This window comes from Monodon monoceros, unplaced genomic scaffold (assembly GCF_005190385.1).
Source record: "Monodon monoceros isolate NGI ecotype Baffin Bay Population unplaced genomic scaffold, NGI_Narwhal_1 Super_Scaffold_20, whole genome shotgun sequence".
Lineage (NCBI taxonomy): Eukaryota > Metazoa > Chordata > Mammalia > Artiodactyla > Monodontidae > Monodon > Monodon monoceros.
The window spans coordinates 24920513-24937881 of record NW_021703777.1 but is presented as its reverse complement, the minus strand read 5'-3'; the positions used below and the strand labels follow the sequence as shown (position 1 = coordinate 24937881).

At 43.0% G+C, this 17369-nt stretch overlaps 1 protein-coding gene across 3 annotated transcripts in view; it reads left to right on the top strand.

The window, feature by feature from the left end:
• The window catches only part of ZNF827 (zinc finger protein 827), a 178900-nt gene that overhangs the window by 106061 nt on the left and 55470 nt on the right, over positions 1-17369 (top strand). For all 3 annotated transcript variants that reach the window (XM_029235163.1, XM_029235161.1, XM_029235162.1), the window contains one exon: positions 9986-10089. In XM_029235163.1, the coding sequence (XP_029090996.1) occupies positions 9986-10089 (104 nt within the window). The remainder of the gene's footprint in view (positions 1-9985; positions 10090-17369) is intronic.

The window sequence follows — 17369 nt, the reverse complement described above, 5'->3', positions numbered from 1 at the left end:
CATGACCACTGAGCCTGTGCGTCCGGAGCCTGTGCTCCGCAACGGGAGAGGCCACAACAGTGAGAGGCCCGCGTACCGCAAAAAAACAAACAAACAAACTTTTATTTTCAGAGAATATAGGAGAACATAAAGAAGAAAAAATACCCACTTATAATCAATCCTGCTACCTAGAAGCAGCCACTGCTAAGTTGGTGGTGTGTATCCTGGCTGAATTTTTATCTATTTATAGATGTATCCTTTCCTATCAAAACTGGATCCTACTATATATACAGTTTTATAATCTTCTCTTTTACCTAGTGATATATTAAGGATTTCTTTCCATGTCAGTAAACATAACCCAATATTATTCTTTTCATATTTGCATGTCATAATTTATTTAATACGTCTCCTATTATTGGATATCAAGGGTTTGGTTTGGTTTTGTTTTTCAAGTTGTTGCTAATTCTGGGATAAATTGACTCAAGAAAGCATTCGCAGGTTTCAGGCATTTGCTATGAATTGTCTAATTGACTTTCAAAAAGGTTGAATCTACAATTTTACCAGAAGCTAATGAGAGAATATTTTAAAGGTCTCTGTGCTTTATCATTAAAAAAATTTTTTTTTACCGATTGGGAGGTTAAAAAGTATATCTTATAGTTAAAACCTTTTCATTTATTGATTCCTGGTGATATCAAGCATTTTATTCATGAAGAGACATTTTTGTTTGTTCTTTTTGGGGTTTTTTTTTTTTGGTTTCTTTTTTGGTTTTCTTGCGGTACGTGGGCCTCTCACTGTTGTGGCCTCTCCCGTTGCGGAGCACAGGCTCCGGACACGCAGGCTCAACGGCCATGGCTCACGGGCCCAGCCGCTCCGCGGCATGTGGGATCTTCCCGGACCGGGGCACGAACCCGTGTCCCCTGCATCGGCAGGCGGACTCTCAACCACTGCGCCACCAGGGAAGCCCCTTGTATTTTTTTTAATCGTCACTTATTATTCTGTCTGGTGGTTTGTCTGGGTTGAACTTTTTATTTGATTGTTGATACTGATTTTTTTATTATGAAAAATTTTAAAACAAAGTGAAAGGAATAATGCAATAAACCACCATATTCCCACCACCCAGATTGAACAAATGTTTGCTACACTTATTTCACCAGTCTTTTTTTCCTTATATTTTAGATCACATCCCTGACATGACATTCACTCCCACATTCTTTGATATATATATCTCTAAAAAATAAGGACATTTTCTGCAATACCATTGTATACCTTACAAATTAACAACACATTCGATTGGTTTTTAATTGCTAAGAAGGTTCTGTTTGATCAGCACCAACCAAGTGTACAGCCGTGTCAATGAGGAGGAGAAGCACATCTTGGCTTTCTTATGACCTCCAAAAATTAAAGAAAATCTGGTGCCTATATGCGTAGCCGAATGATGGAGTGACCTTGGTTCTCCATCTGCCCACAAGCCCCATTTAGAAACCCACTGAATCTGCAATTCCAAGTCTCAATTTGTAGATAAATGCCCCGGCTGAAGTTTGCCAGTGTATAACGATTCATTCAAGCTTTACCCACTACAGTCCTTCTTTCTTTGAAAATGTGTGTCCCCAACATGATGGATGACTGGGTTTCCAGGCCTAGCCCACTGGGGTCATGAGAGGGCTTCTCTGTTGTGTCCCTTTTAAGCTTGAATAGGGAACTTGCTGTTTCCAATGCTCAGGGTTGTCCTCAGGTCAGGGACTCGCAGTTGTTTTTAATCTCGAGCACTCTGCTCCACCGCCACATCCCCTGAGCTGCCACCCAGGGTTCTTTTATTAAAATAAGTAAATAGGGCTTCCCTGGTGGCGCAGTGGTTGAGAGTCCGCCTGCCGATGCAGGGGACGTAGGTTCGTGTCCCGGTCCGGGAAGATCCCACATGCCGCGGAGCGGCTGGGCCCGTGAGCCATGGCCGCTGAGCCTGCGCGTCCGGAGCCTGTGCTCTGCAACAGGAGAGGCCACAACAGTGAGAGGCCCGCGTACCACAAAAAAAAAAAAAAAAAAAAGTAAATAAATAAAATCATTCAAGAGTAGGGGTCCTCGGGAGGGACAGTATACATGAGCGCCACTAAAGCTGTGTTTTCTTTCATTATAGATCACCTTTTTAACTGACTGCAAGAAAGTTAACAGGGAAACTGGCACTGACTTTTATATCTAAAATGTTGATATCTGGGCCCGTTTCAGAAGAAGCAGCTACCCAATCTCATCCAAAATGAAATGAGGGCCCAAGCGGGCAGGTAGGATGACCACCTACTGTCTGCAGTGACACATAGAGATCGCTATACTGGAGCAAAAGGACCTTACCCGGGTTGCAAAGAGAGCTCAAAATCCTTTTACAAAAATCGGTAGACCTAAGCAGTTAATATATTTCAAATACGATGATTTATAAATATGTTTCAGAACATACAGATATGTAAATATATACAAAAGAAATAGTGAGCATCCATTATTCTGTTACAAATTATTAGCAAATACCCAAGGACAGTAACATTTGAGAAAAAAATAAGCACCACCTAAAGAAAATTGCATTAATCATGAAAATTAACTTGAAATAATGTTATTTGATCTTTTTTTAAAAATGGAATATCTAAAAATAAAGTGTGTTTGTTTCTCAGTTGTGAGCATATTTTCATGCAGGCTAGTACAGCTTCTCAGAAAGTTTCTTCTGACCTTAAAGTACTTGAAGAAATTTTGAGAAGATAGTTATAACTAATCCACATATTTCCCCTGTTCCTTATTTTCGAATAATCCTATCTGGATATGTTTGAAAAGCTTTAAAAAAAAAAAAGGAAACCGCAACCCTTTGTGTTCTGTGTCAAGGACTATAACCTGTTATTGTTAGCAAGGCGTAGTTTTGTTCAAAGACAATGTTTCCGGTTTGTTCTCATTTCCTTTGGTTGCAAGACGTATACCTGGAGATCCCATGTGGAAGTTACCTGTATCCATTTCAATCTGCAACATTCGTATAACGTGTAGTCAGAAAGTCTTGAGACTAGAGTGAGATTTATTCTTGGAAGAATTTAGTCTGTCGCCTGTCTCTGCTTGAGGCTTTTGGCGGCATAGAGGATTGTTTTCTTGACTAACGCCTCCTGCTTATTTCAGAATGTTAATGCAATGTGTCACTCCTGGGTCTAAGTGATTCGGAGGTCAGTGCAATGGTTGTTGATAAATGTATGGAATTTCAGTTCTTAAAAAAATTAACCTGATACATCCATACAGAAAACAAGTGTTTCAGTGTCCTGACTTGAGAGCTGGGGCTAAGTAGAGATTGAGGCAGCCCTGTTACCAGGACGGACAGATGGCCATCTGGTGCGGTGGCCCAGGGGCTGGGGTCTGCTGGGAGGCAGGTAGCGGCTGCAGAGGGAAAACATTGGCTTCCACAGAACTTTCCCACCCCAGAAGGGGGCTCTGGCTCTCCTTCCGCAATATATAGCTTCTCCGAAATATCTAAGTCAGATAATTTGGTCTTAAAATTTCCTTAAAATAAAACAAAATGAAATAAAAATTAACCAACATTCTTTTGGACATATTTAACCAGCTCTTAGGAAAAAATCCAGAAGCCCTGTTATGTTATATGATACATGGCTGAATAAATAATTAAGTACTTTTACTTGAAAAAACACCATCTTTTTTACTGATTAAAGAAAATTTTGTCTATGTGCGGATTGAAGTCAGAATATCACTTCAGGATGATTTGCCCGAAACGCTTACATTTAATAGAATTTCATTCTACTCTGAAATATGTAGATCTTTCTAGAGTCTGAGGACAAATTCATCGCAGAGCAAAGTCTTCTTTTCTTATTTAATCTTTCTTTTCTATTTGCCATCCCCAAGTTCAGTCCTAAAAGTTATTGTCTTTTAGAAGGAAAAAAAATTTCTTCTTTGGTGTTGCTTTTAAATTATAGTGCCACTACTAAGCATAAAGTTTTTTTTCTTAACTTTCTCTTACATACTATATCCACCTTATTCTTTTCCTTTTTTGTCTTGTTCTGCTTTGCTCTTGCCATCAAAACAAGAATTCCCGTAACGTGTTGGTTTCAGTGGTGGCACCCCGGGGGTGATGGTTTGTAAGTAGATGGGCCTTCTGTTTTGCACGAAGCCGAACTCCCTGTCGGCACTCAGATGTTAAAGGTGGAAATATTTGTGCCACAGTCAGCAGTTAGCAAAATGTATCCCTATTTAGAGCCATAATCTTTTATGGACTCTTATTATTTATTGTAAATCTTTTCTTTCTGCAGCCCTGAGCTGTTCACCTCACAGCGCATGCCATCTAATGCCTGGAATTGTCCAGTCACTGTGACACCAGTGCCCCTTCGTATTTTAACCCTTAGATTTTCTGCAGGAGAAAAATCAAAATACGCGTTCATTGTCCGTTTCATTTTTATTCAGAAAAGAAACTCGAATAAATAAACATTTTGTCTTTTCCAAGTAACAAAAGGCAGGAAAAGTAAGGGGGGTGTTTGGCAGTTCTAAGTCTACACCAACATCTTCCAGATGCTGTGTCTGTGTATTTATCGATTATACGAGTTAGCTAGTCTTCAGGTGGCCTGTCGTTGTACAGGACCAAAGGGGAGCCACTGTGGTAGGTGGTGATTTTGTTAAATGAGAATAAGTGACAGTCCCTTCCGCCATTAGCTATTAGTCAACCTGCTTCTCTACCAACTTTTTACCGAAAACTGTGAACTAGAAATAAATCATTTTCTGGACGGATTTTGCCTTTTCCACTTCCTAAGCTCTCTTTCTGGTAGAGGGGCTTTTTCACACTAAAATGACTAAATTGAGTCAGGGAGCACGAACCATGCGGCATTCGCAAGCTTGCTCCTTTCTTCCTGGGAGAATTGGTAACTATCTAAGCAGTTGAAGGACGGTACACACACGCTTCAGAGTCGAGTACGTCGTAAAATCTTCAGTTCATTGACTCCTTTCCTCCCTGAAAAGTGCAAACCCGCTTCATCCTGAATCAGGTACCTCTGGGGCCTCCCCTCTCTGCCCGCCACCCTCTCCCATCACCCACAGTCCCTGTGGCCTGAACGAGGGGCCGGTTTGTTCACCACAGAGCTGGACGTCCTCTGAGAGCAGATGGGCTTCTGCACTTTACAGACCCCGTGAGGCACAGGAAAAGAAAAGGGGCCTAAGGATGACGGTCTCCACATTCTGAGAATGACAGTGCTTGGTGCCAAGTTATAAGTACAGCGTCTTCTGTTCTCAGAACACAGGCAGAATATTAAAGATCACCAAATCATTTTTCACATCTTCTATTTCTCAATTGAAAAAGCCTTTCTTTGGTGACCTAGGATCCTGCGTACTGAAACAGTACTCCCACCCCACTTCCCTCCCTTCTTCCACTGTCTCTTCCTTTTGTTCTGTCAGTTCCAAGAAGGATCCATGACTTTGTATTGTCCATGTGTTCCCTAGATGTTAAGAGACCAAGCAAAAGGCAGTGTAGCTTAGCTTAATGGGCAAGGGTACAAAATGCAATGCCAACATGCCTGGGTTCAAATCCTGTCTCAGCCCACGGGCATGGACAACTACTTACCTTCTCTGTACCTGAGTCTCTTCATCTGTAACGTATGGATGATAATAGTAATTGTCGACACCCTATAGAGGGTCCTTGTGAGGATCCAATGGAGTTAATATACACAAAGCCCTTTAGAGCAGTGCCAGATACTTAGTAAGCAATACACGTGTTTGTTGCCATTTTTATTGAGCATGTATGATGTACTAAGAACTTTAACATGAAATATCTTATTTAACCCTTTACAGCTCCCCTATAAAGATGGTATTTTATTTATTTATTTATTTTAAAGATGGTATTTTAAAAGCTTTTTTCCAATGATGAAACAGGCTAGGGAGGTTGTTGACAAAGATCACTTCACCATTAACTGGCCAATATGGAATTCAGACTCAGATCCTTCTGACTCCAAACTCAGTGCTAAACCACTGCACTCTCACTTCCCAGCGTGAATGGATCCGAATGCGGAGCATCGCAGCGGGGTGTCAGGTCTGAGACACGCTCTGTTAACGTAGTATCTTCTCTTTATAGATAAGACCTTACACCAGTCTTAAGCTGCTTTGACTTGTCAAAGTTTCTCCATTGACTCTTTGCCCCTAACATTGCCAGTCCTTTTGTGCTTTTCTAGCATCCAGCCTGATTCCCTTCTAATTCTCCACTTCTTCAGGAGAAATCTTTTCTTTTCTATACAGGAGAAAGCTGGCCTCCAGGGTAGAAAATTATTTGCAATGTTGTTTCCTTCAGCGATTGCCTCCGTTTCTTCTGAGCGGCTAGATGGTTATAGGGCTTCACTCCGCATGTGCGTGAAAACCTGTTGAAGAGAACACGTGACGATGCAGAGCTAGCAAAACCTAGGGTGCTCTTCCCAGCACGTAGCGTGGCCGCCTCTGCCTGGTTCACCTGGAAACCTTCGGGTTGGTTGGAAATGTACCTGTGGTCTTTACCTGCCCTATTTCTTAAACTATTTTTCAATCTGCCTGTGTCGCTGCCGCTTTGCAGTGTTGGCCACCAGAGTCACCATGTCCCATATGGACTGCTGCTCTGGCCACCTGCCTTGGGTTCTCCAACCCACCGGGCAGAGCTTCCTGAAACTGAAATCATACTGCGTCCCTGCCTTACTGAACACACCGCCGGGCTTTCCAGGACTGTTAGGGCAAAGCCGGGATCCCTGAACTCGGTGTGCCCACCCTGCCCGGCATTCCAGCCTCATCCAGCTCCGCAGACTGGCTGTGTCCTCTCACTGTGCAGGGGACACTTCCCCCAGACACTGGGAACCCTGACAACCCTGCTCTCCATTCAGGTCTCAGCTCAGCTGTGGCTTCTGCAGGAAAGCCGCTCCTGGCCAGGCCCGCGCTGCGACCCCGCTCCCCTCTCTTCCACCGCGTTAGTCTAGTCGTGGTAGCCACGCAGGTCTTTGAGTCCTCTTAACATTTGCAGCCGTAGCCAGTTTTGCTGACGTTATGTTCCCAGTGCCTAGCATGCCCAAGCACTCACTAAATGGTTACTGCGAAACTGAGGGAAGGAGGGCAGTGCACACCTTTCTCTGTGGCAAGAAGGGTGATATTCCTAGATACCTTAGGGGGCCTCTCTAGGGGATCTGGGTGTCCCCAAAGGAAGTCTCCACATTTCAGACCAAACAGTTCCATGAGCTTCCTGAACTCTCAGATTCTAGCGTCATTCCAGGGTAACCGAAGGCCCATTGCCTGACGTTTACCCTGTGCCCTTGGGCCAGCCGGTGGTGGTTCCCATGTGAACTGTCCACTCAAACATGAGGATGTCATTGTCACCTTGTATAGAAGCTTCAGAACTAAGGAGGTGGGATTCGAGAAATCTCATGCTCTGGGTCTGACCAACAATCCTCCAAGGGCTCTACCTCCTTAGAAGTTCTTTGATTCTAAACAGTTTTCTTTGTGGAAGAGTTAGAAATTAACCGAATCTCTCCAGCGGTCAACGGACCCTTCAATATCAGAGTGACCTTTCCTTCATGCATTTTATGCAAGGAAACTCTATTCTTTTTGTCGACTCGTGAGGAAAGGTTGATTAATTTATGCTTCCTTTTGAGCTAGACAGAGATACAGATAAAAACAGCTTACGCTGATCGAGCACTTACTGGTTGCCAGACACTGTGAAAAGCACGTTCCATGAACCACCTTACTCAGTCCTCCTAGAGTGGGTATAGATGCTATTAACGTCCCACTTTATAGACAAGAAATGAAGGCTCAGAAAAGTTAAGCGATTTGTGCAAGGTCACACAGCCGTAAGTGGTGGAGCTGGAGTTTGGACCTGGAACTGCCCACTCTCAAGTGCACTCTCTTAGCCTCCATGCTGCCTTGCCTTATCCTTTCACGAGTTTTGTATCACTTGCAGGTTTTGACTTGTTTGGCACAAAACAACGTGTCTCCCCACTCCCCATCACTGACTATCCTATAGCCAGTTCACTTTTTAAGCCTGTTTAAGTTGTTTTATGTTTAAGATACAAATAAAAAGCATGCCACACATTTTCAAAACTCTAATGGAAAACTGATGAATTCATAAAAGCGCTAACAAAAGATCAACATAAAAAAAAATTAATCACATGGGACTGAGTGAACTGATGAAGATGATTATAATTTTTGTGACTTTCTGTTTGAATAAAAAAAAAATCCCACAAGGACTCAGAGGCAAAAAATATACAAATCAGTTTTCACTGCAAAGTAAAGGAGCTGTTACAGTGGAGGATTACTGGACTGAATGTCAATATTATGACATAGTATGGGTGTGTTTCGTGTTTGGTAATTGCAATCATTGTTGCTTCTGTTGTGGTCATCCATTTACAATGCTTGGTGTCAGTTTATTTATCTCTTGTAAAAATAAAATACAGTGTGTGTGTGAAAAAAAAAGAGATAAAACAGTCTGAGGAAAGGGTAATGATTAAAATTTTATTATCAGAAACAATACGAAGAAAAAACCAGAAAGCATGCCACACAAAGTTGCATCAAATCTAGCCTGAGTCATGTGAAACTATACTGTTAACTGTGTGTTTTATTTTTAAAAGATGGATATGTCTTCCATTTTTATCGTAATCTTTCCTTTTTAATATTTAATAACAGTAACCGGTAGCCTCTTGGCATGTTTAGAAAAGCAGCACCAGTCATGGGAGTCCTAGTTTTGCGTGACCCCAGATCTGTTCCTTCCCCCGTCTGCAGTTTTGCAGGAGCCGATCCGGCAGGCTGTACGTCTCTGACTTCCGGGAAGGTTCAGCCAATCAGAGCCTTTGATGTGGTGGGGGTGGGGCTTAAGAAAGAGGCGGGGTATTTCCCTCCCTCCCTGCCCGGGTATTTCCCTCCCTCCCTGCCCTCCCTGTCTGCCTCCTGCTACGGCTGCACCTCTGTGGTCCCAGCTCCCTGCTGGGCAGGCTCACCTTGCCTGCAGCTTCCACCAGGTGACCTCAGTTCCCTGGGCTCCATTTACCTCTGCCTTTTGTCTCTCCAGCCTCAGCGTGCTGGTGGCTTCCTGCTAGCTCTGGGCTGCACTGCTGGCGCCTATGAACCTTCCACCACCTGTGCACCGAGTGAAATTTGCTCTGTTGTACAGTAATAGGGCTTCCCGTGCTCCATGTTGGACTCTGTTGTGTATTCCAGTATTCTCACACGTGATCGCAATATAGTTTTCTTCAGAGGCATGGGAGATGGAGGCTATGACTGGGTTAAAATCCGCTGATTAAAAGCAGCCTAAGTGTTTGTGTTCACTATGGCTGTGGTATAAGGGGAAAACCCTGCCTGGGTGTCTGGTGTCTAGTTCTCACTGAGTCACTAGGGGAGCTTAGAATCACTCAAGTCAAAGCCTCAGCTTCTTGAAAAATGAAAGTGCTCCCCGGGGTCCCTTCTGGCAGCCCCATTAGCTGGCTTTAACTCCTTCCAAACCAAGACAGTTGTAGGATGCAGACTCAGTTCCTGTGGGGACCAGCGAGTTGTCTCCATCGGCTCGGCGGACCCTGACTCCAGCCATCTGCCCTTCGGAGGGGTGCCATTGGTCCCTGAGGGGTCAGGTGACACAGTGTGGGCGAGCTGGGGCAAATCTGTCACCACTCTGGAAAGACCTCCAAAACAGGCTTTTCTGATCTGACACATGTGCTTGGTCTTCATTCAGGCGCAACTCACTCCCAGATCATACAGTGCAAAAGTAAAATTTACTGCTCAGCTGTCCTGCCAGTGGGTTTAACAATGTATCAAAGATGTTGTTTCATCTGTTCACCTTAAGTATACAACCAATGGGCAGAACGTGCAGATGGCACTTGTCTGATGTAATGTAGTCTCTCTTTCTCCATTTTAAGCACAATCTTATAGTCTCTAAACAGCATTTTAAAAATACGTTGACCCACATGTTGTTTGTGTATACGTATATATTTGGGGCCAGATGCTCTGGGTATCTTAAATAACTTTGATTTACTAAACTTCCCTCCTCCTTCCCCACCCCCAGCCCTTTCTTTTCAGAAGATACCTTTAGACAATCACCATTCACCTCCAACTCAAAAGACCTGCTGCCCAGTGAATCTGTGCTTCACGGAAGAATATCAGCTCCAGGTATGGAAACATTGTCGATTTTGCTTCTACTAATGGTTGCTTAAAAATTACTTTTCTGGAATGCGTGGATTCTCAGGTACTGTTGGTTCAGTTTATAGGCTGAAGTTACTCATCTGAAGCTAGGCTTTTGAGAAGAGAGAGAATTTAAATAGCCACAAAAGTTTGTTAAAAGAAAAAGCAGACAGTAAGAAAGCTCTCCGCTGCGGGGGCTTATTGTTCTTTATCGGCTGATGTTTCACTCGCAGAGTGAATTCCTTTGAAATAGCGAAGTACAACCTGGAAATAATTTGCTTTCCATGTTGTCAGTATTTTAGGCAGGCAGCCAGGAAGATGCAGGAGGGCGGTGGCAAGACCGCTAGTCGCAGACCGGGAAGATCGTGACCCTGGGGGGGGGTGTGGGCCACCACAAAGAGCACTTCGGTTTCCATGGCAGCAACACAGCTTGTTACGACAGTCTTGCCACCCAGATATCACCTCTGTTCTGAGAGGATCCGCATAGATCCATCTACCACTTCCTTTTGCCACCTCGGCCTCAATGCACAATTTCCTATCCACGCTTCCTTTTTCATTGCTCCCTTCCCGAGCAGAAAGAAAGATGTGCCTGCTGTCCCCTTACCAACAGCATGGCCATCCCTCAGGACTTAACATGTGCATCTCAGAGTTGTCATGAAATGAGAACGTTTGAGAACCCCTGCCCTGGAGTCCCTCCTCCCTTCCCACCCCTCCCCCACCCCAGTACCACCAGTCCAGCTGCCAGGAAGCTTTCAGCTCCCAGTCACTAAGAGAATTTCAGAAGCTCCTGGTGGCCTCCACACCCGTTCATGTGTCCAGGAGAGACCAAGGCCACATGTGTGCACGAGGGGCTCACAGCAGGGTTGTTGGCCAGGAATTCCTGCAAGAATAAAGTCCAGTGTCCCCCTCACACGCAAGGAGCCCATGTCACAGATGCAAACGGCTGCAGAGCTGAGTGTTTTGCGATTCAGAAAGACTCAAGGAGCATCTTCTGAGATACTGGCTTGTGGATGTCACAGGTCGTTGGAAGTGGTCCGTGACGAACAGTGGGGAAGAGGCCACTCTTTGTCGTTCTTTAGTCTTGTGATGGCAGATCCATTTCTTCTCATCTCCAAAGAGTCCTTGTTAGCCTGGCAGGGCTTTTCTATTCAAACCCCATAAATAACATGCTTACACAAAAACACGTTACATAATACCTGGTTCCAGAGGTGGAAAGAAATTCTGGTTAGTTGATGCCTTCATTCTCAAACAGGGGCTATTGGAACTGCTGTTTACTTCCCACAGTGTCTTTTTGAATAACCATCTCCCTGTTCCCCAAATTATCACCCTGCTGTTAAGTTGATGGATTGTGACTTTCTAATGTCAAAATAACTGCCTCGTAATTGCCTGTCAGAATGCTGTGACCCATACAGCCAAGCATCTCGTGATGTATATACAAACCCTGCATTGCTGGCTTAATGTACGGCTTGGCTATATTTTAAGAAGGGTTTACTGGTCAAGTTACAGCTCGCCCTCAAAAAGTAATATGTTTAACTATGTGTGTTGTGTTGTCGGGTGGGGAACTTGCTATGATGCGCTTCACAGACTTTTATTACAAATTAGATAAACTCACCCTTAAAAAGTTAACTCTTATTTTGGGGGGAGAAGTCAGCATAACCGGGATTTTTTTTTTAATGTAAATCCACCATTCTTGAGGGGTAATCAGTCTCTGTTCTTGAAAAAGCCTTTCTTTAGGCAGAGGATAGGCAAAATGACTATATTTAAATTTTGCCAAAAGAGACAACTAAAAAGGGCCTATTTAAAGCAAGCAAGGTAAAAATGCTTTAGAAATGGAGTTAAAATTAGAAAAATTAAAAGCGGTAAGGACAATCTGGTGATCACAAAGTTCTCGTAATCCGAAGATATATTTTGCAAGGAAAACCTTGATAATTTGGACGAACTGTGGAGAAGACCAATCTGAACTAACAAAAGATTGAAGTACGGAGACTTTTCAAGAAAACATGTGTTTGACGTCTGGACCGTGATACATGGCCATTGTGTACTACCTGCTCAAGCTCCCCAATCCTTTACCCACAAATCTGAAATCCATAATTTTTTGAATAAGTTATTTGGTGGCAAAACCTAATGGGAGGCTATTTATAGCCTTTATGTATTATGCCAACGATGAAATCCATACATTTTTGTTGCAGAAATATCAATGTGCTTGATTACGAAGGCCCATCGGAGTGTTACATAAAATAATATCTTACGCACCATATTATCATCTGAAATCAGAAAAAGTATGAATCCCAAAATACATCAGGCCCCAGGGGTCTTAGATAGATATGGTGAACCTACGTCTGTTCCAGGACTCTGCTAAATGCAGTGCTGGGAACAAAGAAATTTTGAAGCCACAGTTAAAGATCTTAAGGTTCTAGGGTATAAGAATCATAAATTCCTATAGAAGATTTCGGAAGACCAAGTGGACAGCAGATTTCTGAATCATTGGCGATCTGGCAAGAACGAGTTGTCCGAGGCAGATGCTCTAGTACTACGACAGCATTGTCAATGAGGGCCTGGATTCGAGAAAAGGAGGACGGGGATAGGACAGGCAGGAAATGGGCTAGTTGACTAGTTTGGTTAGCTTTGTTATCAGCAGGTTGAAGTAGGGACCTATGGTGGCTGTGCAGAAATGGGGAAGCCAGGAAGGAGATAGCTGGCTTTAGTGACTAGGCAGAAAATCATTTGTTAGTATATAAATAAAAGCGTCAGCATCCTTAGACATCTTCTCTTGGGTAATTTAAATGTCACCATTAAAAAATTATTTCCATTCTTTATTTACTTAGCAAACTTCTTGCCACACATCATGTAAAGATAAATGTCAGCCTGGAGAATGATCTCAGAGTCCCAACTAGTGGAGACCATAATTAATGAGGTTTAATGTGCCTAGTTACAATCCAAGAAAGCCCTTGCAAATGCTGAAAACCCACAGCATTAATTCAACAATATATATTGGTATATATTTATATACCTCTATCAGTGGGATGAAATTCTCTCCCATTCGCCTTTGGAGTGAGACCACGGGGCAGGGGAGTGTACCACGTGAGAGTATCGTTGAAGGCCTGGCAGCTCCAGGCCAAAGCGATGCTCACAGTGGGTTGTGATTGTGTTTCAGGCCTGTGGAGCACGAAGCAAGCGGTGTGGGAGAGAGCAAAATGGGGAGAGGTGGTAGCACCACGGATCATGGAAAAATTGAGAATAGCACTGTTAACTAGGCATTTGCCTTCGGCAGATGGTCTCTAAGACACACAGCTGCCACCATCCCAGAGAAACAGAATAAACACAGAGCTTCGCGGTGTCCTGGACCCGGTTGTTGCCACTATTTCTAGACTGACTTTCCTGTGAACCAAAAAATGCTCACGAGCCAAGACCTAACATTTTTACTTGCTGTGAATGTCTTAGGCGGAGGTAACACCAGGAATCCTTAATAAAACAATGAGTTAAAAGCTGCTGTCATCGTCTGCTGGAGGGATGTGAGGACAAAATAACCTGAAGGCCGTGAATAGATGACTGAGTGCACCCTGGCTAGTGCCGTGGCTGGTGGTGATTGTACAAAAGAAATAAAAGAGATGTCCTATTATGGGGGAGATAAAATTACAGACTCTGTGTAATTTAATGTACTTTGTCTAATTTATAGTTGTCTCACTTTGTAAAAGATTTACACTAATAGAGGAGAGATTCTGAGGTCAGGTGTTTTTCAGGGCACGAGGGCAGTTCTGTATAAGGAGTGGACCCATCGCCATGTACCTGCAGCTGTTGTGTTTTCCCGTCGTCTTTCCGAAGCAAAGGCTATTAAGAGAAGGGTTTACGTCTCAGCACTGCTTTTAAGCAGTGTGGAGCTTCAATTCTGTTTTATTATGATTTTGAAGTCACAGTATGTTTGCTCTGTATTAAGACAAAAACACAAGCAGAGCGGGTGTGAAGGAAAATGCAGGTCTCCGTGGAACTCTTTCACTGTGTTTGGAGTCACCGATGCATCTGTTTGTTGTTTCAGATGGAGCTTAGAGTCAGACAATGTAAAACATATCAGCAATTGTATTTGTAAATCCCTTCACCCATTATTTGCTAAATTCCCTTTAAAAAAAGAAACTCTTTTTGCTGTTATTGTTCATAACATCCAAACAAGAAGAACATGGGCAAAATTTAGTTCAAGACTTGATATGCCAATCAGGTTTGATGTTAAATAAAAAGGCACATTTAGAATGGTCTGCCTTGTCCCCAGGCCAATTCTTGATCCATTTTCCTCTCTCTGTTCTGCCCATCACTCTAATACAAGTTGTACCATGTCATATACACTTTTCTGAAATCTAAATTCACGGTGCCTTGCATTAGAGTACCACCAGTGACTAACTCTTGGCCTGCCGTGCAGCTGCCCAGATAGGAATGACCTCTCTCAGGCAGTGGGTTTAAAAGATGTGCATGTCACCTTTGTTTATGTTAAGACTTCCCGACTCATATCTCGAGAGAGAGACATACCAAGCTTTCCTGGATTACAGCAAAGTGTTTTCTTCAATCCTTTTTCAAACACAGCAGATTCTTTTAAAATTCAGACTAAGTCATGGATAAACAGTAGAACACTGGGTGCTGTTTGGTGTGTATCATTTTGTGGCTTAAGCTCCTTTTTGATTAAACAGATTCGTCCTGTACAGAGGAGGAAGTTAATAGTTATCAAGGACCTGCTAAATTGTCAGGCCCGGGATCTGTGTCATCTCATTTAATTTTGAAAACAACCCATTGAGACATAGGAATTATGCTCAATTTACAGGTGACTAAATGGAGGTTCAGAGAGATTTAATACCCTTTTTCCAGTTTTATTGAGATATAATTGACATATAACATTGTATTCGTTTAAGATGTACAACGTAATGATTTGATATACATATCTTTCAGAATGATCACTGCAATAAGTCTAGTTAACATCCACCACCTCACATTGTTACAAATTTTTTTTCTTGTGAGAACCTTTAAGATCTGTTCTCTTAGCAACTTTCAAACCTGCAATGTGGTATTGTTAACTACAGTCACCGTCCTGCACATTTCATCCCCAGAATTTATTTATCTTATAACTGGAAGTTTGTACCTTTTGCGGAGACATTACGGATTACATGGGTTCAGAGATATTGTGGATTCAGTTCCAGGCCACCACAATAAAGCGAATATTACCATAAAGTGAGTCACACAAATTTTTTGGTTTCCCGGTACATATAAAAGTTATGTTTACACCATACTGTAGTCTATTAAGTATGCAATAGCATTATGTCTAAAAAACAACACGCATGCCTTAGTTAAGAGATACTTTATTGCTAAAAAATGCTAACCATCATCTGACAATGCATAGTTCCACAAACCTTCGATTTGTTAAAAAAAAAAAAAAAAAAAGCAGTATCTGCGAAGCACAATAAAGCAAGATATGCCTGTAATAACTTGTTCAGAATCATCCAGTTGGTGAGTGGCAGCCCGTGAACTCAAACCCAGTACTCCACAGTGCATTTTTCTCTCTTTCTGCCCTGTCACACTGCCTCCTAAGTCAGATATGTGTCACCAGCAGTGAGCAAAGAAGCACATCTCTCCAGGGTTTGCCCATACGTACTCCCAGTTGACATTTGAAGTATTACTGATGGATGGCCTTCTTTTAGTTAGGAATAAAAAGTAGTCCTTTAAATAAGATATTTCAAAGCAGTGACAAGATAAGAATGTATTGTTTATTAATATAATGCTAATTTTGTCCTCTTCCCTTTTAATTCTTTTCTTCCTTCCCTTAATGCCTCGATATCTAGTAATCATAGTCACTTGGAATGTTTCTTTCAGTCAAGAAACTTAAAGAAACAATGTTTCTTTTCAGTAACCTTTTTTTTGCGGTACGCGGGCCTCTCACTGTTGTGGCCTCTCCCGTTGCGGAGCACAGGCTCCGGACGCGCAGGCTCAGCGGCCATGGCTCACTGGCCCAGCCGCTCCGCGGCATGTGGGATCCTCCCGGACCGGGGCCCGAACCCGTGTCCCCTGCATCGACAGGGGGACTCTCAACCACTGAGCCACCAGGGAAGCCTGCTTTTCAGTAACCTTTAATGGATTGTCTGAGCCGTAGAAATAGTTTCATGAACCTGGTTAAAACCTCCTGGTTAAATAAGACACATAACACCGAAGTGAGTGGTGATCTGATCAGCGATGCAAAAGGAAAAGTTCTCCACTGGGAATCAGGAGAACCCGGGTTTAGCCCTAGCTAAGCTTCCAGTAGAAAGAGAATAGAAGAGCTTCAAGCTTCTTCCACATCCCCTCTTTTTCAAAAACTGCCATCTGTAGTGGTACTGTGACCTCAACTCAGGTTTCTTTATTTTCCTTGTGGAGCCAAAACTATATGCTGGTATGGGGAACATCAGTTTAGTCTACTAGAAATTCTACCACACCCACTAAGAGTTGGGGAAGGGACATAATCCTCGAAGGACAGTACTGGGGATGGTAGTGACTGAGAAGCGGCCACAAGAAGGGCATCTGGGAAGATGGACCATTTCATTTCTTGATCTGGCTGCTGGTTACATATATGGGTAATTTTGTGAAAATTCATCAAGCTGTGTTAGGGCTAATTGCCTTATTCACAAATAGGTGGGTCTCGATGCCACGTGGCCACCTCCAGGCCATCAATACGAGTGCATCTTCACTTCAGAGACCGAAAGTGATCATGATGCCAGCTGTCTTTCAAGTAGACAATTTTTAGTTTACAGGAACATTTCCATTTGTAGCACAAAATTGCCCCGAATTAAGTGACATATAGGTTGATATCTCTGATTCCCGTTCTGTTTCAAATTGGGAAAGTATTCTGCACTGCTTATAGCATTTCTCTGATGTACTTACAAAAGGTGAGCTATGTAGTCTGTCCAGCTGTTTACTAGAGGGAGAAGTTTTTGTTGTTACACAGCTTCCTGACCCAGATAATGTTATTTGAGGCTAAAAATGATGTGCTCGCAACTAGCTCCATCTGTCCCTCACCAGACTAGTTTGGTCTCAGTCAGAGGGTAGGTGAATTCCAAAGGGGAGCTGTTGACTCCATTAAAAATTCTTTGAAGAGAAAGGTCTTCGTGTCCAAGTTAGTCCTTCTCAAAAATGTGACTAATCAGGTCTCTGCAGACCAGTGGCTGTGGTGTTCACATACTGAAGGGGTTTAATTGTGGTAACCTTTCCAAAGGAGAAATTTATCTCCAGTTTAGTTGCCTCACCTGAGCTATCTGTGGAAA